Genomic DNA, 22540 nt, shown 5'->3' on the forward strand with positions numbered 1-22540 from the left:
ACTAGTCAAGTTTTGTTGTCAAATTATGATTATTATTATATTTATAAGTATGATTATCAATATTAATATAATTAATAAAATAAAAATTAATAACATTTTTCATATATTTAATATCATTATTATTAATATTGTTTAATATTATTAATATTATTAAATATTATAAATAATGTTAATTTTATATATATTTTTATTAGTAGTATTTATATTATTAATGTTATTATTACTAATATTATTAATTTTGTTATATTACTAATATCATTAATATTATTTATATTATTAATATAATACTATTTATATTATTTATATTATTATATTAATTTTAATAATATGTATAAATTAGTTATGATTAATATTATTTATGAATATGAATTATGTTTTTATAATTTTTCATATTATATTAATATTTTTAATATTATGTATATAATTATTATGATAATAGTTGGTAGGTAATAGAGATCAGTGGGTGATATTTCGTAGGTAGTAGAGATTCGTGAGTAATAGTTGATAGATAATAGAGATCCATAAGTAAAAGTTGGTAGGTAATAAGATCCGTAGATAATAGTTGGTAGATAATGCTGAATTTACCTACAGATTCAGAATCTATAGATAATGTCCGTAGGTAATGTTGTTCGTAGGTAATATCCGTAGGTAATGCTATATTTACCTACGGACTCAGATCCGTGGATAAAAATTCGTAAATGATACTGATTTTTTTTTTACTCACATAAAATCTTAAGTTTAACTCTTATATATATATATATATGTTACTTATCATTTCAAGCCCCAAAATCTATAATTTGTTTAATTGTGAACAGTTTATATCAATATAAATCTTAAAAACACAATTTTAATCATTCATTAATTTAAATCTCAAAATTCATCAAATCACAAATCAAAGTAAAATGGGACCAATCAAAGAAGTAAAAAAATTATTAATTTATCAAGAGTTTTACTCTCAAACAACAAACACGACATAAGATCCCAAAGGTCCTAAAATAATACAATTTTACAATGATTAAATAATAATACAATAATGGAAAAAAATCTACATATAATAATAAATAACAAAGGAAGATCTATCTCCAATTTATATACTAATAAATTATTTGTCAAAAAGCAAATCCAACTCACTCATATTTTTTTTATTCTCTGACAATCCAACTTTAATTTACTTTAATAAAATATTTTTATTTTATTCTATAAACTTAATCAAATAATTTAACTAAACTTAATTAACAACTATATAGAATAATATGATAATTATAAGAGAACATTGAATAGAGGAATTTCAAACAATAATGATTGTATTTAAAAAAATAGATACGGCTGACAAGAAATATTGATTGATTAATGACACTAAACTTATTTATTGAATGCATTTACATATATAGACAGAACAATTTGTTTATAATTATAAATGAACTTGTTAAAGAGGTTTGATTAAATTAAATATTTAAATTTCTAATCACCCTAAATTTTAATAATATATTTGTTTCAAGAAATGAGATTAAAAATAAACTTAATAATTTTTTTTATCCCTTGTAAATTTACGTTTATATATGATTCTTAATATTTTTTTTTTCAACTTCGATAATTTTTTTAATTCTTATTATTTTAATGAAATGATATCCATAAAATATATCTGTTAAGTAACATGTTAGCAATTAAGAAAGACTGACAAATGTATTTTTTCTTTTGCTTATAGACTCGATAATTCTTTACTGACCCTTAACAAAAATAATTTATTTTGATCTCTCAAAATATTTATTTTTATTTAGTTATTATCCTTTCCCAAGATTCTTTAAGTGATGAGTTAATCATATGATCATGTTATCGATTTAGTCAGATAACCTTTGCACTATTTTAAAAATAATTTATTTTAAAGAATTAATGAATGTAGTAAAAACAATGTTATTTTCTTTAAACAAAATGCCTTCATCCTTTATTTCTTTTAATTCCCTTTTTATATGAAACCCATAGCGAAAGAAGATCAAAATATATAAGAACTTTATTTTCCTGGATTCTTCAGCTTAGTTTTCTTCACAAATAAAAAATGCAGAAAAAAAATTACAAACCCTAATTGGAAGAACCAGACAATATCTACGTCATATTCATGAATTATTTGTTTTAAAAAAATAATTTAAAAAATATACGTATTGCTTATACTAATATGATCACTTAACGAATAAGTTATTACTTAAGAAATAAAAATAAAAGTCAACAAAATTTAAAACAAAAGTAAAATTGTATGGGGGACAAAATATTATTGACAACCAAAATTTATATATATATGTATATATATATATATATATATATATATATTAATCCTATCCAGTCCATAGCGTGTTACTTAACCTTAACATTAGAAATCAGAAGAAAAATAAAATCCTTAAACAACTCAATGTTTATCGAGATCTAATTTGTTAAAGTTCATTTGAATTTCAGAGTTGAAGAAAGCTGCATCCCAATATCTTGCACATAACTCCTAAAACGGGGCATAGAACTCTGTTTCAGCTACTCCGGGTTGAACCTGTTAGAATGATTATAATCAATTTCACAAGTTTTAGTTTGGGAATTCATTTGAATTAACATTAACCTTATAACAGGGTACAGACGATACCTTAAGAGGCTCCACAGACAAAAGTAACATCCTAAACTTTTACAATGTTCTAATTGCTTTCGAATTCAAACATTATATCATTTGCTGTCCACTACGTGTTTAATAAGACTCTATGAACCATAGTCACTATATGAAATCAAACGACAGATACTAAATAAATAAATAAGGATATAAATAATAATAATAATAATTTTATTTCAATCCGTTATAGAACCATTCTCAAATTTTAACCAAAGCAAAAAATCATAAAACTACTCTTGTAAATTAGTTTTAGAAACACTGCCCAAGTATAACACTATGACTTCTAAAGGCCAGGAACATAACTGGAGATGTTTCATGCAAGTTAGTAAACAAATGGCTAATGAATGACTAATATCCCAGGCAAACGCTAAGTAACCACATTGAAGCTTATACTTTAATTATTTTGTTGGTCCTAGTTTAACCCAATTTTGAATTAGATCCTTTTAGGGATGACAAATTGAGTTTTTCGAGTGGGCATATCAGGGAGAGTTGGCACCTAATCAAAGAGTTGAGTCATAAGTCAACCCATATATAAGAGATCTTGAGCCTACCTTCAATCCAAAATGTTAAGGCATTAACTTTATGAGTTTTTCTCCTTATATATATTGTCTTAGAGGCTAACTAATCGAATCCAATCCATGACACCACAAGTACACATACAAGTGTCGATGCGGGTATGAGTATACCCACTACCCGACAAAGATGGAGATGAGACAAATTTCACACCTCTTGCAGATGGGACAAATATAGTCAAACTTGTACATTTCCCCATTCTCCATCCCTAAATCTTGTTGGTTACATTTTCTAAATGGGTCCTGGAATTGCAAAACGTATCTAATTTGGTCCCACGCCAATACCTTTACCAACCGATTGGCATCGGTTAGTTAGTGCTATGGTAGCATATGGTGAGTTGATGTGAAGGTAATTTTGCTTGCATGTATCTTAAGGTGACCAACTCAACCCATCTCATGCCCCACCATCGCAATGTGATTTGCTTTTCACTTTCACGAGAGAGAAATGGATTATTTTGGTCACCTCTCGGTCCAAAGGGGCAAAATTGATTCTCACAATCTCAAACCATTTGCCATGCCGACACAAATTAACGGAGATGCTACACATCTGGCCAAAGTTGGGAGCCAATCAGATCTAAGGGTCCAAAGTTGGGAGCCAATCAGATCTAAGGGTCCAAAATTGGGAGCCAATCGGATCTAAGGGTCAAATGTGAAATTTTCTAACTCTAGAAACAAATTTGAAAAGCGGTAAAGTATAGAAGGCAAGACAATAGATAGAATAAGTAAAGCATTACTAATCTTTTGATGATTGGACAGATAGGAAATAAATTAAAAAAAAGAGATAATTTTCCAATATCATTTTGTGCAGCACTTACCCTTCCTTTGGCTGTGATATTTCTCTATACTTCCATACCAACTCCAATGCATACCTAGTGCAACAATCCGTAGGATTCCAGCAGCAACCACCTCAACAAAGGCCATTAAGAAAGACCTCTGAGGGGATAAACCTGCAGTTGCTAGGGATAGCGCAATTCCCTCCAAATTGCAAGAAACAATAAAGCTGCCACTTTTTATACCATCCAAAGCTTTCTGAGCAACTTCTTCAGCTTTCATAGAACCAGATGAGGATGCAATGATTTTGGTGATCTCCGGTTTTCTCCTGTTTTCTGCAAAAGTAACCTTTCAGATTGTACTTTCACTTTGATTACAGGGTACATAGACTTCACAAGAGATGCTATAAACAGAAATTTAATATGCTGAAAGCACCAATTTTATTTTTATACCCATGAACTCTAAATGGTCATTTAGTAATCATGGATTCAAACTTGTTATCTTAAGCATTATTCATTCTCTAATATCTATAAGTTTGTAATAGGATTGATACAATAGCATCCCCCGTGACATCAGTCAAATGTATGAATTTAGATCACATACAGAAATGAGAGATATTCTGATAATAAGGGAGCGGGAGTTATTAAATCGGCAATTGATACAGAATTCTGTGTAACAAACTTAAGGCCCAATTTATTCTGTTTTCATTGTTCAGTTTTAAAAACTATTTTCTAAAACAATTTCACACTACTCAACAATCAACTTCGCATCCAAAGTCTGTTATGTTACGAAATTTGTTTTCAAAACAGTGTTTTAAAAACTAATACAAGATTTTTTGTCATCTTTTCTTTTCATTTTGTTCCACATCTTCCTCAATTTCACAGTATGCTCCGTGCCTTGCAACCCCCGCCACCAGTTATTTGAGCATCTTGTCTAGTTACATTTAGAAAACGAAAAACATTTTTCGGAAATGGAAATCAAACACACCCTAAGTAATTTCAAGGAGTTGCAGGAAGTACTTGACTTCCATGTCGAGCTTTACACAAACTAACAGGTTATTAACAATTAAAAATGATGTAGAAACTAGCAAAAAGTAACAGGTGTGAAGAAATAAACTCAAGCATCCAATTCAATACCTACCTTCTGCTAATCCTGGAGTATCTGTATCCGGAGGAAAAATCAGAGAAACATGAATATTATCAGCTATAACCTCTTGTTGCAATGCTTCTGCTAAACCACGGAGGCCAAATTTACTCGCTGAGTAAGCTACGTAACCATAAATGCCCACCTAAACATAAACACAAATTCCACACAAAATAAATAAAAACAATATACTTTAATTACATGTTTAGTCTTTATACCTGTTAAAAGTTTATGTTTTAGGCTATGTTTGGTTTTCAGTTGGGAATGTTTCAAACTGAGTTTAGAAAGTAAAAGTTTTGTGACATGTTTGGTTGTTCTGATAAGCACATCTTCACATTAAAATTTTGTCTGCGACCTTAGTGTTAAGAACTAAGACCTGAATTGCTTTTGCAAACTTTAATCCAAACATGCACTAGTCCCTGCACCTAGAAACTACTCATTTCAGTATTTGTACATACACTGATATACTCGTTTTAGTTCCTACAAATTTTTTTTTTATTAGTTTAATCCGGACAACTTTTAGAGTCAGCAAAGCCTAAATCGAATTAAAAGGTGTATACACTAGTACTATAATTACTAGCTCCTAGTTATACAACCTAAAACCTATAAAATGCAAATATTTACAGCCAAATTAGTAATTCACATGTATAAACCCAGCAATAGTAATTCACATAATAGATTATGTGATCATAAATAACAGAGGGCGCAAAGAGCTGCAGGTGTACCTGACCAGCCTGTGAGGAAACAAGGGCAATGGAAGCGGGCAGCGGGTCCTTCCGGTTCTTCATTGCGGGCAGCGCGGCCTTGATGAGGTTCAAAGTTCCCATGAGATTGACGTCCATGGTGAACTTCACCTCACTCAATTCCATCTTCTCCAGCTCCAGCGCTACGAACACGCCGTGGTTCAGCAGCAGCACGTCGATTGGCCCGGCCTCGTCCACCGCGCGCTTCACTGCCTCGAAGTCTCGCACGTCCGCCGCGAACACCGCCACCTCGATCCCTGTCGCCAGCCGGATCGCATTCCGCGCCTCCTCCAGCTTCCCCAGCGACCGCGCCAAGATCGACACGCGCGCGCCCTCCGCCGCCGCGCGGTGTGCCAGCGCCAGCCCGATGCCGCTCGATCCGCCCGTGATAAACACGTGCCGATTCTTGATAGGGATCTTCACCGGTCGCGGTTTAACCAGGAAGTAGAGCACGGCCAGAAGAAGGAGAGGAAGAAGAAAGAAAAGAAAAAAGAATGCGTCCGCCATTGATAATGCGCCTTCGAAACTGTACCCACTGGGAGCAAAAGTCTATGCTAAACGAATCGTGCTTTTAAAATGGATACCACTTTATTATTCAAATAGAAAAGTTTTATTTTATTGATATATTAAATAATATTATAAAATAAATTCTGTAAATTTAAATGTATTTCATTATGTCTTGCGTATATTACTAGACATTATTTAATTAATGTTTTTTTTAAATTTTTTACATCATTTCCAAGCTCCTCCACAAAGACTATAGAATTGTAAATCTTATCCTTAAATTGAATGACATAAATTCAGCAAATGATCTAATATTAACCAACTATTAATAACATTCTTATTTTTTTTCAAGTTTTGAAGCATCATTTACAAACTTCTACAAATAGATTATAATCCTATAAATGATATTTGTTAAATCTAGAAAAATTATTACAGGAAACAATTAAGTTCAAAAAAAAAAAAAACTTTGCTGACTATTGGATTCTACCTGCAGTAGTAGGTTGTCCTCCTGTACTTGTTAGGTAGTTAGCATTGGTCACTGCTGAAACAAAAGGATAAAATCATATAATATTGTTCTTTGTGATACTTGCAGGAAATAATTGGTATATTCATTTTCCTTTGGAATGCAAAACATTCCATGAATCTATGCACAACAGATAAAATGGTCTATGTAACATATGGTTGAGGTGGAGTATTTCTAGTTTTGTCTATGAGAAGTTTCATGTTTAAGGAACAATGCGTAAAGTAGCTCATTCCAAGTATCTGGTACTCCAGGGAGACACCAGTGGCTGCAATCTTGGCGATGGAGAGGTGTGGGGCCTGCATTAGGGCCCAGATAATATATGGATGAATGCCCATCTTTTCTCAGAGCTGTCATCTGAGTTACATTCAATATCTTGAACTTCAAAACTTCACTGGTGTTTGTATGTGCTAATAGCACAGAATTGGCTATTTTGAATTGTGACCAGTTATCATTAGGCACCAATGAGGACCCAAGCCCTGGCAGTGTTTCCAAATGACAACTTCCACCTTTTCTCCAATCACCTCTGCATGATACATATTAGAGAAATTTAGTTTCTAAGAACTTAAGCATATTCAGAGAAAAAAACTCAACTTTAAACCAACGAAAGAGGCTTAGAAGATGTGCAAATCTTGATATATTAGAAGAGATACTATTACAACATACCTGAAATGCACAGGGGCATAAGTACGAATGAAAATTTGAGTCTTTCTAGCATTTACAGAATTTTGTATCCAGTTCAATACTGTTTCAATGGACCTCTTATATGCTTCTTCTACCTTCATTTCCAACTTCACTTCCATACCTTCTTGGAAATAACAGCCCCTGGACAAATACAGAAAAAACAAACCAGTAATTTCTTCAGGTGAAAATTACAGATTAAATGTCATAGGTTGTCATATTGAAATGATAAAAGTGAGGTTGGAATGAGTTACCCTTTTATGGTTTTCTCATAACTCCACCAGTGCCCTGTGTTAAGAACCAAGACATCTGCATCTCTCCATTTCAAAGAGTACCCATCCATCTGATCCAACTTCAGTACTGTCCTAATCTTTCCAGCAGTTCTTGGAGGAGGTCGGCTTTGCAGTACAAGAAATGGAGTTCTGTAGTATTCCACTGTACAGTTATAATCCTTGAATCTGAACGCCAAGAACCCCTTGTGCTTTGTAATTGGGCTACCATTCACTTCATATATTGAATCCTTGTTAGGTACTGCAGCAGAGAGCATGCATAATAGTGATTCCCATTGGTTTCTCCCAATTGAGTCCCCAGCAAACACCAAGCGCTTGTTTCGCAGTTTTTCTAACATCATTGTTGCATTCAATCTGTGTTTATGAATGAGAAGTCCAATGTTCTAAGGTTCCATCAAATCAAATCAATCAGAGAAAGGCCACTAATGCAACTCATATAGGAAGAATCGAAGGGTTGTTGTTTATAATATTTAGTTGTCCAAAATAATTTTAATTACTTAATACTGGCAGTAACAAAACAATCTACATGTGCATCTTTTCATATATAAGGAAATCTATCCAATTCATCTATTATAAAAATATAAAAGAGTACTATTAAATTAAATTTATATCCACCGATGGTTTATAGTTCATCAATTATTTCATAGCATTCAATAAATTCTTTTATGAATGCAGAATAAGTCAAAACTAATCTCATTAACTTTTTTATAATAAATTTTTTCTTTTAATTTTTTTACTAAAGTTTATCTTTCAAAACCTTTTAAAAATATAATTTAAAAAGTCTACTTTTACTTTTTCTTAGATGGATTCTATCAGTCTATAAAAAAGTTAACGAATAAAAATTATTCAAGTCAAGACAATATAAAATGTGAATTTGTTTTTTTTTACCACCAAGTCAATCTATGCAAGTGTATAATACAACGAAAAATTCTTGCTTGTTGGTCACTCTGAAAAGATGAGGATAGGGATAGCGTAATACTGAGTCAGAATAGAGTGACTCTGGATTAGTCGTGCACCACTAGGTAACACTCACCTGGCCAAAATTGGAATAGTCACACACTATGCAGTCTATTTTTATTGGATAAAGTTGATTTACACCCTAATAATAAAAAAACATCCACTTCACAATATTAATTTATTAGAATATTTATGAGATTGTAAAGTATCACTGCCTATTTTTATTTTTGAAAAAAAGTTTTTCTAATACTGAAAACTGTGCGTTGACTGACACATGGAGCTAACATTTATCAGCAGCAAAAGGGTGCTCAAAACGATGAATGACCGAGGATCTGTTGTAGTTCATTATTGGTGTTTTTTTTAATGGTTTTTTAAGGCGAAAATGGGAAATATAAGGAGAAAAAAGAAGAACATAAGTGTGTGTACCTGGGCAAGTTGCAGGCTTTGGGTTGCCACCTCCACTTTGTGTAAAACAAATCAGGTCTTCCGTTCTCCGAACACCGAAATCCCGGATCAACGAAGCTACAATCTTTTGACTCATACAAAGGGTAACTTTCATCCCAAACCCATTTACCCTCAAACAAATCACACCCACCACCCTTTTCTCCAAGAAACTCAACTCTATGCACACGTTCCTCTACTGAACCTCTTTTCTGGTGCGACCAAGTAACCCTCTCAGATTGACCCGAGAACCCGAACCTTCCACCGAGTTCCTTATAATCCAAGAAGAAGAAGCTGCATATAACAAAGGCAGATACTAGAGAAAACCCAGCAACGCTAACCGACGGTTCAAACAACCTTAAACGTTTCACCCTCCTTAAAGTTTCCAACACCGGCATGGCTTCCACGTATTGCTGTGGGGTCCTCTTAGAAGACCTCAAATTGAGTATAGACAGAGGAAATCCAAATTCCGAAATTCTAGAATTTGGATGGCTGGTGTTCCTGTAATAACGGTTGAACTTGTGAAGAGTGATGAGAAAAGACAGAGAAACATGACAACTTCGTAAACTCAGAAGGATGGCATGCAAAGAATGTTCATTGGCCCCTTCTCTAAAACTTGCTTGATAGGTCCGTTTCAGAAATATGGCGAATGAATGCAAAGCCAAAAGAGAAAAAGAATATATATTTGGTTGATCAAAAAGCAAGATAGCTACTGCATTCATTCATGGCTTCATATTTATTCTCGCTGTTTCATTTGGCTGTGGTTGATTAAAAACTCTCCGATCACAGTTTGACTAAAAAGTTTATCATTTATTTATGGGTAGTTTTGAAGATTATTTGTTATAATAATAGTAATAAAATTTTGCTGACTATTATTCTAAGGATTGTGCGTTTCCATTATTTCTTTTGAGGATGATTTGTTTGATGTTATTTAAATTGAAAAATGAGTTTTATTATTGAATTGGGAAGAAGATGGAGGAAATGAGCAACGGTTAGAGAGACGTGCACCGCGTTATTTGAAGAGAGTTGGGGAAATTTGACTCTGGATTGGAACGTGGTTTCTTGCGCGGACGTGGGGAGAGTGGGCAAGTCAGTGGCTTCATTTTATCTATGATCCGAACACCGCCACGCCGGCTTATGTTACGGATGCAAATTAATGTTGTTAATACAAAATATTAATAATTTTATTTTGTAACGATTTTAATCAGTCGATTATTCAGTTTTAATAAATATATGATATAAAATACGGCTTATTAATTACTTTAAATCAATTAAACATATGCAATGAATAATTTATACTTAATGATAAGATGAGTTACTTAGTACTTCCTCCAATGCATTTTGTGTAGTTTAAGTAAAATAATTATAATTTTAATAATCTTAATTCTTTCATTGTTAACCATGAATCAATTAAAAAGACGGAGAAATGTTTTACAAGCTATAAACTAATTGGGAGAACAACCTTAGGTTATAATGTATTATAAAAAGTATGTACTCTAAAGACAATAATTTTCTGTAAAAAGGGACAACAATTACAAATGAATAAATAAGACTGTAAGGCTAATTTAGTAAAGTTTTTATGAGAACGTAACCATTTTCTGTTTGAACGGACAACAATTATGAAAAAAATAAAATAAATAAGAGTATAAGGACAGTTTAGTACAAATTCTCTACGTAAAGTTATTGCAATTTTTTGTCTGATTGATTTCCTTTAATTGTTTGTTTAAACTGCTTAACTTTTTACTTCGATTATTTATAAACTATTCATATTTTTTAAAATTTTTTCCTGTAATAAATAGTAAAATCTATAATAAGATTAATTTAAGAATGTTTTATTGTAATCAATTAAATAATTTTTAACTTAAAATTAACCTATTAAATTATCTGAACTAATTTATTATTTGGTTGATTTTGTTTTCTAAAAATTATTTACAAAACTAATATATATATATATATATATATATATATATATATATTATACATCATCTTTAATTAGACAATTTAACCTTCTAATAAATAAAAAGTAACTTTTTATTTAATAAAATAAATAATTAAATAATATATTTCTACCTTAATAATGATTAAACAACTTCTCTATTATATATATATATATATATATATATATATATATATATATATAACATGACGAGCTATAAATAGACCGATATACAAGTAATGACAGTTTGGACACATGTGATAACTGTAAGAAGAAGTAATGATCTGTGCATCACCAACCAAACTAGTTGATTCGAAGAGATAATTTTCAACACTTTCAGTTATAATTACGCCTTGCTCATACTTTCTTCATTCTTTTCTTTACATCTTCAGCACTCTGTTTTCCAGTGAGCTTCTTTCTTGCAGTATCTGCATTTCTCCCTATAATGTTTAAGAATTGATGTGGATTTGCCTATGTTTGAACTACTTGAGCAAACCCCCCAGATCTCCCTGTAGCAAACAAGTTTGTTAATTGGGTAATCACGATCATCATCATTATCACGCTCACACTCATAGAGAAGTTTTCGTGAAAATGCTTATACGAGAGTCGGTGATCAAAGCAGCACCAGTATTGTTGCTCATAGACAATGTCTCTTCCATATTTTTCAAATCCATAATAAGTGAAATGACTTCAACAATATCTGATCTGATAACGTTCCTTCGTTCATAAAAAAGTGTATACAAACATTGTAACAGACCGAGACGATTTGTCCTCCTATTCATATACAAGAAGTCCAAGTGGTTCCTATAGAAATTCAAGTTGTTTGTACTGTTTTGATTAAAAGTAGTAACTTTAAATAAGTAAATTCAAATTCAAGTGTCTCTTTCCATCTGAGACATGTTATATTTATAGGGATTTTTCCTTCTTAGTGTTTGTTGGATAACTTTAAGCACTGGAAAACTGATTCGGGAGATAGGAGATGAAGGATACCAGAAAAACAAATTCCAGAATTCAAGGATTTGGTTGTTACTCAAGTTCCAAAAATTTCAATAACAGAATCATCATTCTCGCTAATCTCACTAAGCCCGACAGAAATGACCTATACTCATCACCTAATGAACAATCCATGACCAATAAACATATGGCCTAAAGGGTGATGTGTCATTACCTAACGCTAAGACCTTAGATTTCTTAACACCACCATAAGGTGTCATGTACTTGGTCAGCCATGGCGGACCCTCCAAGTCCGGGACGTCACAAGTACATCATCAATTGTACATTTTTTCACTGCAGAAAGAGTTTCATGATCTCATTCCTCTCATTATCCTTCACAAGGAAGGCTTTTTTTCCTCTTTGCCTTAAGATAGATGTTATCTTCAAATTCAGTTAGGTTAATGCATCCATCATGTGAAACTTCCACATTCCAAAGTTTATATATCCATTTAAATGTTGAATATATAAAATTTTGTAGTCTACATTTGTTTTATGCAAGTTTGTCCACAAAGCTTTAAACGCTAGTCCAAAGCCACTTCTAACACTCCATATCCATAACATTTTCCATAGTCAACAAGTTCATAACACCACTATCATTCCCATAAATGTTTTTGCTTCATCATATCATTAATTCCAAGGGTTTGATAGAAAAAGGTTGGCAGATATGTTCTATTATGTGTCAGAAATGGATAAGTTAGGGTCGTGAAATCAGGGTGGAGGATTTCACAAATTGGTCCAATTTTGTGAATCAATCCGTTTAGGAATTTAAGTGATTTAAACAGTAGATGGGCAATCTAATTTTTCATGCCAGTAACTTTGCTTCACTAATGCAAACGTTAACTAAGGAGCTAACATATATATTCAAGGATCAAAGATAAACAATATGCCATTTTCAGTGCTAAATTGTGTACTAACTCCAATTATATGTCAATAGTCTCAAAATGGATTGACTAAAGGACACAAAAATATGCAGTTTGAAAAAAAGGCCTAAATAATGCCTTAGTTATTTCCAAATATTATTAGAAACTAATTTGCATTGAAAATATTTCAAATCAATTTCTAGAAATCATGGAGGAAAAATTCACACTATTGTTGAAGCACAAGATGTTGAAATCAATCATCCAACCAGTACAAAACCATAGATATGTTGGGTCATCACTCATCATTGTGAAAGGGAATTGTGAATTAACCCAACAAAACCATCCAAATTAGTAAACATTCCAGGCAAAAAGCCGAACTGCTATAACAATAATAGATTACTACTTTTCCTGTTCTTAACATTAAAAATACTGCAATGCAACAATATCAAGCACTCCTTGATTGTAGGCTTCTCTGATATCCCCTCCATCCTCATTTACTCAAATAGGCTAGATTCCTAGGCACACACTGGATTCAATATCCAATCTGATATTGAATAGCAAAAACCAAACTTCCTTTCCTTTAACCATTTCCACGCTTGTAACTGTGCATCATAATTCACACTAATGTTGATTACTAATTTACTCAAAATTAACATTATTAGAGTTTAGTAATTAATCTACCACAAAGGTATGCACAAATGGGGCTCCGATGCAATAAATTTTCAAGGATTCTCAAATTGACACAAAAATTATCATAAGAATATGCAGTGTTTTAAATTACTATCATGCTCAGAGGTAAAGTCCTATTATGTTTAAGAATAAATAAAATAAAAATAGCCCAATTGTCTCTCGCTCTTTCTAAGCTTAAACTACAAGGTGTCATCAAATTTAACCAAAGGATGAAGGGAAGGAAAAGTATATTCATTTATGTAGAGAAAGAGATACTGATCTTATACTGATGGAGATGCAGTTATAGATGGTTGATACCATTTATCAGTTTCTTCCATTAACTCTTTATTTGGCTTCTGTGCGTTCAAAGTATGCCACCCACAATCCACACAGAGGATCGCCAATGCACAATTCTATCATCTATCAAACAACTAAAAACGTAGATCCCACATTAATCTTACAGCACTTATCATATATTGTCATTCTTCCTTTGATATCTTAACTTGTGCAGCACTTTTCTTGGATTAACATGTGCTGAATTTCCTGAGGACAAAACATAAAATACTGGAGCAAACAATGCAGCCTGAAATTAACTGTAACCTGCAGCATACTCAGTTTGTGTTTTTGGGGTTTGATTACCCTCAATGATGTTTGGTCTATACTTTATGTTCATGAAGAATGAATAGACAAATATTCTCTAGGAATCTGAAATAGAACACACAGGCGAATAGCTAGTGCACGCATAGTCCCTAACTCCCTATCAAATAACATCTTCTACAAGCCAAATTCAATTTAACCTCATTATCACAGATAAATAATAGGAAAAAGAGAAAATAAAAACATTATTGTTGGAGTAATGAGAACAAATATCATTGCCAGTTCCAAACACATCACAATCCAAGATGATAATATCACATCACTAAACAAGGCTCAAGCAAGATAAATGATGTTATGTGAATAAAATAACTAGTTAATTAGTTACCATCACACAACAGGGACAACAGAATTTCCTTCATTTTCTCCTAATCCAAACAGAGTGTGGTTATGAGGGGCGTTCTGGAAAATCTGAAGACGATGCTTCCTGAGAAGGATCAGATTGGTAGAGCGCGTTCTGATTCTGAGCTTTCTCGAGATAAGGCTTGAAACCAATTTGTATGCTCAAGTAGCCGAATGCAAGCGTTCCCAGCACCACTATCCCTGACCTAATCGCGTTCATCTTCATGTCTGATCCTGGTTTCGGACCCATGTTTCTTCGAGTTTAGTCAAGACACAGCACAACACTCGTTCGATGAAAGGAAATGGATAGCTGTAGCGAAAACGGTGCAAACGACACGTCGTTTTAGAAAAGAAAAATATGTAAATGAGAGGAACTTTCACACTGTTCTTCAATTCTCGGCTAAACTGTCCACGCGAGCTGAATACGAGACAGTGGATTTGAACTTTGAAGCCTCTTGGGCTTTTCTGTCTTGTACAAAGATATGAATAAAATAATCTTTTTATCAGCTATTACATTCATTTACTTTCTGTTTATCCCTTTCAATTTAATTAGAATAATAAAATATATTAACAAAGTTTTATTTTTTTTAGCCGAATTTCTCTTGATATTTTTTAATTAATTAATTTAATTTCACATTTTATTAATAAAATATTTTTTAAGTTGTTCTCGTAGTTTTAATATTGTCCGTTTTTATCAATTTTATTCTATATAAATAAGGGGTGATATTGCATTTGAACAGTTGAAAAGAGACTAACATGTGTAACATAATTTAATAATAAATCTAGTTTATCTCAGGAGTCTGTGAACGTATAAACAAAACATTATCTAAGAAAACCATTTATAATTTTTTAATCTCAAACTTACTTCAAATATAACAATTATAAGAGAAAGTTTATCTACTAATTTATTATTTACTATATACCAACCCCACAAACAATTATCCCCACAACAAAATGAAACATAGACCAGCACATGGTACCATATACTGCTTCAGTTCCCTGCAACACTCACGGTAAGTTTCGCATGCATGTCTCCACATTTATATTCATAGACACAACCCCGAAATTAACAGTAAATAAATAAAAGCAACATTGAACTATCTCATAACAGTTTCAAACATTTATATCAGTTCATATCATAACAATAAACTCAGTTTAAGAAACCTTAAGAAAGGAAAATGAAAAACAAAGGTCTGCTGACCATATTGGCCATACACTGTATCCATAATTATAAAGTTTTTCGGTAACTTTTATTTGCTCAGTCATCTGACTCAGGAGCATGGTTGTTTTCTTGTTCGGGGTTGGGCGACATTGGAGTTGGAGAAGGAAGGGTTTGCAGCTCAGGATAATTTTGATCAAGAATGGGCATTCCCATGAGCATTGTTGGATCACCAGATTGTGGGTCTGCAGCATGTTGATGAGGTGGTATAGGATAGGTTGGAGCAATGGCTGTTCCTGGTATGCCTGCAAACACTGGATGAGGCCTTGTGTCTTCCCTGGGGACAATATCAACAAGAAAATCATACATATCAGACTTTGACATTGCAGATGCAATGTCACTCTTACTAAGTATCTTCCTCTTGTTCTCCTCAGCATTATCCCATGCCCTCTTTGTGAGCTCCATAATGAACATTTCACAAGCCTTGGCAAACACCACAGGAGCCTCAGCTGACACCATTTTCACATCCCCATCAGCCTTCATTATCCTCTTAATCCTAGCCAAAGGCAAGCAGTGATTCTTGAAATCAGAGATCTCCTTAACTTCCTCCCGTTTTTCTGCCCAGAACTTCTCCAGTTTCTGCTCCAATGATTCTCGTGGCAGCGGCTGTGGCTGAGATGAAGGGACAGAAGGACCAATAGTCAGAGCCAGAGGACTGGGAGGAGGAGCCGTCATGGGGTCAGATTCAATTTTGCTCTTGCCGCGTCCTTCTTTTTCTGCTTCACCACCCTTCTTTTGATCCATCTTCTTCTGTTACGGCCTTCAAAATATTCTTTCACCATTCATCAAAATTGAACATAGTATATGCAACAAAAAACCAGTTATGTGTCTCAGATAAAAAGTTCTAAAGATAAAAATTCACATTAGTCCAAGTCTAAATGATTCAGAGTTATAACATACGTAGATCGGTAAATGAAGATGGCTTCTTCACAAGTTTTAAGCGGGAAAATTAATAGAAATTAAATAAACACTGTATACATATTGTAACAAAATTAAAATTTCTAGAATAATACAATTTCTTACCCTATTTTCATTTTCTACTTTAGACATGACTAGATTCTACAAACCCATTCCATGAAATTAAACTTGAGTCGTCGTTCTAAATTGTGGTAGTTAAAATTGAAATTTAGTTTAAAATAAAAAATTGAAATCTGAATCCTTATTTATTTTTATTATAAAAAAAATTAATTCATTTTATTATAAACTAAATACAAATTTTATGTTATATAAATAATTATATAAAATTAAGTTAAGTTTAAAATAAATTGTTTAAATGATATAAGAGTTTATGTTATAAGAAGGATTGTTATTGTTAGATTTGTTTTGTCTCTCCGTATCGGACTATAAATATTTAGTTTCCAATTCAAGATGTTAAGCTCTTGATATTAAAGGGTGGGTTAAAAATTCCAAATCAACTAAAAGTTAGTCAAATTAATTCAACTAAAAGTTAGTCAAATTATATTTTTATAAACTGATATTATTAATGTTTAAATTTGACCTTGTAAAATTTGTATTTTTTTATTGTTTCTAAAAAATAAAATAAAATACAACAATTTTTTGTGAATGTAATAAAGCAGCTGTGTAGTTACCTCTCTTAAACTTTTTTCTCTTTCATCTAACACAATAAATACATATGTAAATTATTTTAAAAATTTTAAAAAAATGTACTTAATGGTATAGTAAGAAAAAAAAAAATAAATGCATTTTAAAAAATACATATTTCCAAATAAGTAATTTAACATCAACAAAAATCACAACCTATAACATATTATTTGTTTTACACGTTTACCAATTATCAATTATAGAAATACATTTATTAAAATATAAAAGATAAACAACACACTACAAGAAAATGATGAAATAGAAACCAATTTTTAGAGACCAAAATAATTAGTTGCAATAGTAACTAAATTAGAGACCAATTTAAAAACTATTTAACAATAATAGAAAATAATATAAACTAATTTAGAAACCAATTTTTGTTTTAGTTTCTAAAATGGTCTCTAATTTAGTTACTATTGCAACTAATTATTTTGGTTTCTAAAAATTGGTTTTTATTTGATGATTTTCTTTACAGTGATATGTACATATGCCATGTTATTCGGTGATAAAAAAGGACATTTCCAATTTTACAACTACTAAACATGCAAAAAAAAAATGTCAAAAAGTTAATTGAAATTTGTATAGAAATTAATTTATTAATTAATAAAATTGTCTTTTAAGCATCTTTTTGTTTTTACTTACTAAAATCAATTTTAATGGTAAAGAATTCCATCACAAATAATATCCTTCACAAGTTTAAGCGTTATGAAATGTTTTAAGATTTGTTTTTTCCATCACTAGGCACATAAACATGACATTCATAACTTTTAAAAATTTCATCAAAAAATATTATATAAATTAACGTATTTAAATTTATTTTTCTCTTATAACGTGTTTCTTACACAAAAAAAAAGAGTAAAGGATCATATCTCTATCAAATTTTGAAGATTTTTGTTGATCACAAATTGTAAAGAATATCATCCATCAAAAACTGTGAAGAGTATTTTTCATCATAAATTACGATAAATCTGGGGCATTGATTTAGATGTATAATTTTAAATTTGAATGGTCCTTGTATTGTCATCATCAGAGTACCAGTCAACACTAAGAATTTAAGGAAAAAAAAGCTTTATCACATCTTCAATAATAATAATTTAAGAAAATAAAATATAATGCTATTAAAGGCTTGTATACAACATGCACAAAACTTGTAAAACAAAAAAATATTTAGAAGTCATAGATCGTGCAAATTTACAGCCTTATAAACAAGATAACTCACATACCTGAAATGTGTTCAATAATTTAGATTTGAACTTCAGATCTGAGAAAAAAATCAAAGAGAACAAGCAGAAGAAAAGTCAGTTAAAGGGATAGATGAGGAAAATAGAGCATACCTAGTTCGTTTTAATGATATAATTGATTATTAACAACAAAAATATAATAAAATGTAGTTAATTATTTTTGAAAAAAAAACTATTAGTTGAAATCTTACATTTATAGATTGGATTAAATAATATAATCATTTACTGATACGTATCCTACGAGTATTGTACGAATGTTGGTGTTCAAAACGTGTGTCCGACACAGGCACATTATTTAAGAAACGTTTCCAAACCTCATAGATAATAATACTTATTATTTAACAAAAGTCACGGTTAGCATTTATTACTAACAACAAAATAAAATAAATTGTAGTTAATTATTTTTGAAAAAAAAAAACTATTACTTCTTCGTTGGAAATCTCACATTTGTAGATTTGATTAAATAATATAATCATGTACTCATACATGTCCTACGAGTATTATACGAATGTTAGTGTCCGATATATATTCATTATTTAAGAAGCGTGTCCAAACCTCATAGATAATAATACTTATTTTTTAACAAAAGTCACGGTTAGCATTTATTACTAACAACCAAAATATAATAAATTGTAGTTAATTATTTTTAAAAATGAAATTATTACTTCTTCGTTGGAAATCTCACATTTATAAATATAATTAAATAATATAATGAGGCAAATCTCTCCTAAGCTTTATAAGGTTGAGTTGAATTTTATTAATTTTCTATGATAATATATAAAGGGTTGTTGAATTTATCGATTGATTTTTTTATCAAAAATTACGAAAAATCTTGATTTTTTGTATAGATATGTAATTTTTAGATTGAATGTTCCTCGTATAGATATCATCATAATACTAGTCAACACTATGAATTTAGGGGAAAAAATTAAGCTATATCACACCTTCAGTAATAATATTTTTTTAAAAATCAAATATAATACTATTAAAGGCTTGTATACAACATGCATGAAACTTGTAAAGTAGGAAAAAGAATTAGAAGTCATAGATCATGCTGCTCTATAGCCTTATCAACAAGATAATTCACATACCTGGAATTGGTTCAATAACTTAGATTTGAACTCTATACCTGAGAAGAAAACCAAAGAGAAGAGATGAGCAATTTAAAAGAAGAGATGATGAAACTAATAAAGCATTCCTAATCCGTTTTATTGATATAATAATACTTGTTTTCTAGCAAACGTCATTAGTATTTATTACTAATAACAAAAATATAATAAAGTGTAATTAATTATTTTCAAAAAAACTATTACTTCTTTTTGTCGGATATGTGACGTGTATCAAATAGTATACGAGTGAGATGTGACGTGTATCAAATAGTATATGAGTGAGAGTAAACATTTGTTCTATAAGTTATTTCTATAAAGTTAAATTATTGATTTTCTATACAAGAAAATCATTAAATAGAAATTAATTTTAGAGATAAAAAAAATTAGTCACTTATTGATTAAATTAGATACTATTTTAGAGACTAAAATATTATTGGTATCTAAAGTCTTTATATTATTAATAAAAATTTATAAAATGATTTCTATATCGGTATCTAAATTAGCTACTAATATTTTAGATTCTAAATTAGTCTCTAAGCACTACAACAAAATCATGAAACAGAAACTAAAAGAAATAGTTTCTAAATTAGTTTTTATTATTGTTAAATAGTTTGTAAATTGGTATCTAATTAGCTACCAAGGTTTTAACTACCAATTATTTAAACTCTAAATCTGGTAGCAAAAACCTTGGTTGCTAATTAGATACCAATTAAGAAATCATTTAACAATAATAAAAACTAATTTAGAAATCAAAATATTTTTTAGTCTCTAAAATTGTCTATAATTTAGTCACTATAACAACTAATTATTTTTTGTCTCTAAAATTGGTTTTTATTTGATGATTTACTTGTAGTGAAGGGTTTGTTTGTTTATATGGATGTACGTTCACAAACAAAGATGTGAGAGTATATCCCTTATTTGGATCTATAGTTTTGTGGATAAGAGAATAAGAGAATATAAGTCTGAACACTAAATCTCTTCTTCCTTGGAGATGAAAAGAACCAAAGGGAAAGTCAATTCAACATTATAATTTTTTCCAAATTTGTCCCTTTTTATTTTAAGGTTTCACATTTAAAATCATTAAATAGAAATTAATTTTAAAGATTAAAAAATTAGTCACTTATTGACTAAATTAGATACTATTTTAGAGACTAAAAAATTATTGATATCTAAAGTGTTTTATATATTAGTAAAAATTTATAAAATGATTTATATATTGGTATCTAAATTAACTACTAATATTTTAGATTTTAAATTAGTCTCTAAAAGTTTGTTTGTTTCTTTGAATGTACTATTTACAAACAAAGATGTGAGAGTATATCCCTTATTTGGATCTATAGTTTTGTGAAGAAAAGAATGAGAGAATATAAGTGTGAACACTAAATCTCTTCTCCCTTTGAGATGAAGAGAACCAAAGGAAAAAAAAAAAAAATCAGTTCAGTATTAAATTTTTCCCAAATTTACCCTTTTTAATTTTAAGGTTTCATGTTTTTTTTTTAACATTTTTCATTAATAAAAAAATAGACATTACAAATATTAGTTATTAAATAAATTTAAGTAACACAAATATTTTAACAAAAATAATAATAATAATTAATAATAAAAAATTAATACAAAAATATATAGTTAATCTCCATTAAGTTTCAAAGGTTATTCTAAAACCTTAGCAAAATAACTGAAGTTTTTTTAACTTTCGTTAAATACCAAAGGTTTATTTGAAAACCTCAACAAAATAATATAGGTTTTTTTAACATTTGTTAAATTTCAAAGGTTTATTTTAAAATCTCAGCAAAATTATAGAAGTTTGTTTAACCTTTGAAAGATTTAATTCTAAAATCAAAGCAAAATAATTGGAGATTTTTTTTAAGTTTTGTCAAGTCTAAAGGTTTATTGTAAAATCCCAACAAAATAAAGGAGGTTTTTTAACATTCATTAAGTTTCAAAGATTTATTGTAGAACCTAAATAAAACATTCTATATTTTTTAAATTTCAATAAATAAATATAATTAAATCTATTTATAAATAATTAATTAAAAACTATATAGTTTTAAAATATTTTATAATTAATTCACTGTGAAAGAGAGAAGTGATCAAGTTAATTTGTCCTTGCAATATTGCAATATGTTATTACAATCTTTGAAACCCTCGTAGCTAAGAACACACATGACTTTGAAGTTCACATATGACAAATAATACAATTATTTAGAATATATAAAATAATAATAAACATCAGATCCCAAGTCAGGAAAGTAAGGTGATGGAAGAAACAATATTGAAGTAAGAAAAAGATAAAGTCTTATTTATTAAGAAGAACACGTTCCCCAAACATGATTTAGCGAAAAAAACTACAATTCTGAATAAATGACTTAGTAGAGATTTTAACCCGGGATAATGTACAAATAAACTTCGATTAAAATCATTTTTTTTAGTGTGTATAAGCTAAGATTAAGTAGTAATGACAAAAGTATTATAACTTGTATTTAATTAAATTTTGAAAAACAAAAAATATTATTTCTTATTGAAAATCTCTAATAAATTAAATATATGATTAAATTATAATATATAAATAAAATATACCTGAAATTCTTTTAAAATAAATTTAGGTTTCAATTCCATATCTGAAAAAAAAATAAAGAAAGGAAGAAAAGAAGT

At 30.2% G+C, this 22540-nt stretch overlaps 3 protein-coding genes and 1 long non-coding RNA gene across 4 annotated transcripts; all 4 read right to left on the reverse strand.

Annotated features, from left to right (window-relative positions):
- Nucleotides 1-2339: 2339 nt before the first annotated feature.
- LOC137832256 (3-dehydrosphinganine reductase TSC10A) lies at nt 2340-6442 on the reverse strand. Its single transcript, XM_068640317.1, has 4 exons — nt 5853-6442; nt 5125-5272; nt 4029-4319; nt 2340-2530 (listed from the first exon to the last, which is right to left on the reverse strand). Exons 1-4 carry the CDS (start codon nt 6375-6377, stop codon nt 2511-2513), a joined length of 984 nt encoding a protein of 327 aa, XP_068496418.1. The 5' UTR covers nt 6378-6442; the 3' UTR covers nt 2340-2510.
- A 474-nt stretch (nt 6443-6916) lies between these two features.
- Nucleotides 6917-10392, reverse strand: LOC137832255 (protein trichome birefringence-like 11). Its single transcript, XM_068640315.1, has 4 exons — nt 9249-10392; nt 7830-8219; nt 7561-7719; nt 6917-7420 (listed from the first exon to the last, which is right to left on the reverse strand). The coding sequence occupies exons 1-4, from the start codon at nt 9983-9985 to the stop codon at nt 7072-7074; spliced, it is 1635 nt and encodes a 544-aa protein (XP_068496416.1). The 5' UTR covers nt 9986-10392; the 3' UTR covers nt 6917-7071.
- A 1508-nt stretch (nt 10393-11900) lies between these two features.
- LOC137832257 (uncharacterized) lies at nt 11901-15181 on the reverse strand. Its single transcript, XR_011084527.1, has 2 exons — nt 14704-15181; nt 11901-13654 (listed from the first exon to the last, which is right to left on the reverse strand). It is a non-coding gene; the product is annotated as an uncharacterized lncRNA (long non-coding RNA).
- Nucleotides 15182-15975: 794 nt separating this feature from the next.
- Nucleotides 15976-16681, reverse strand: LOC137833556 (nuclear transcription factor Y subunit C-6-like). Its single transcript, XM_068641897.1, has one exon. It carries the CDS (start codon nt 16678-16680, stop codon nt 15976-15978), a length of 705 nt encoding a protein of 234 aa, XP_068497998.1. The 5' UTR covers nt 16681.
- Between the last annotated feature and the right edge of the window lie 5859 nt (nt 16682-22540).

The sequence above is a fragment of the Phaseolus vulgaris genome, chromosome 6 (genome assembly GCF_000499845.2).
Source record: "Phaseolus vulgaris cultivar G19833 chromosome 6, P. vulgaris v2.0, whole genome shotgun sequence".
In the NCBI taxonomy this organism is placed as follows: Eukaryota; Viridiplantae; Streptophyta; class Magnoliopsida; order Fabales; family Fabaceae; genus Phaseolus; species Phaseolus vulgaris.

Excerpts from the sequence above, each read along its gene's own strand:
- LOC137832256 (XM_068640317.1), bottom strand. The coding sequence starts at position 6,377 with ATGGCGGACGCATTCTTTTTTCTTTTCTTTCTTCTTCCTCTCCTTCTT. Across the intron at positions 4,320-5,124 it reads TACTCCAGGATTAGCAGAAG|AAAACAGGAGAAAACCGGAG; the intron begins GTAGGTATTGAA and ends TTACTTTTGCAG. Across the intron at positions 2,531-4,028 it reads ATATCACAGCCAAAGGAAGG|GTTCAACCCGGAGTAGCTGA; the intron begins GTAAGTGCTGCA and ends TCATTCTAACAG.
- LOC137832255 (XM_068640315.1), bottom strand. The coding sequence starts at position 9,985 with ATGAATGCAGTAGCTATCTTGCTTTTTGATCAACCAAATATATATTCT. Across the intron at positions 7,720-7,829 it reads TATGAGAAAACCATAAAAGG|GGGCTGTTATTTCCAAGAAG; the intron begins GTAACTCATTCC and ends GTATTTGTCCAG. Across the intron at positions 7,421-7,560 it reads TATGCCCCTGTGCATTTCAG|AGGTGATTGGAGAAAAGGTG; the intron begins GTATGTTGTAAT and ends TGTATCATGCAG.
- LOC137833556 (XM_068641897.1), bottom strand. The coding sequence starts at position 16,680 with ATGGATCAAAAGAAGGGTGGTGAAGCAGAAAAAGAAGGACGCGGCAAG.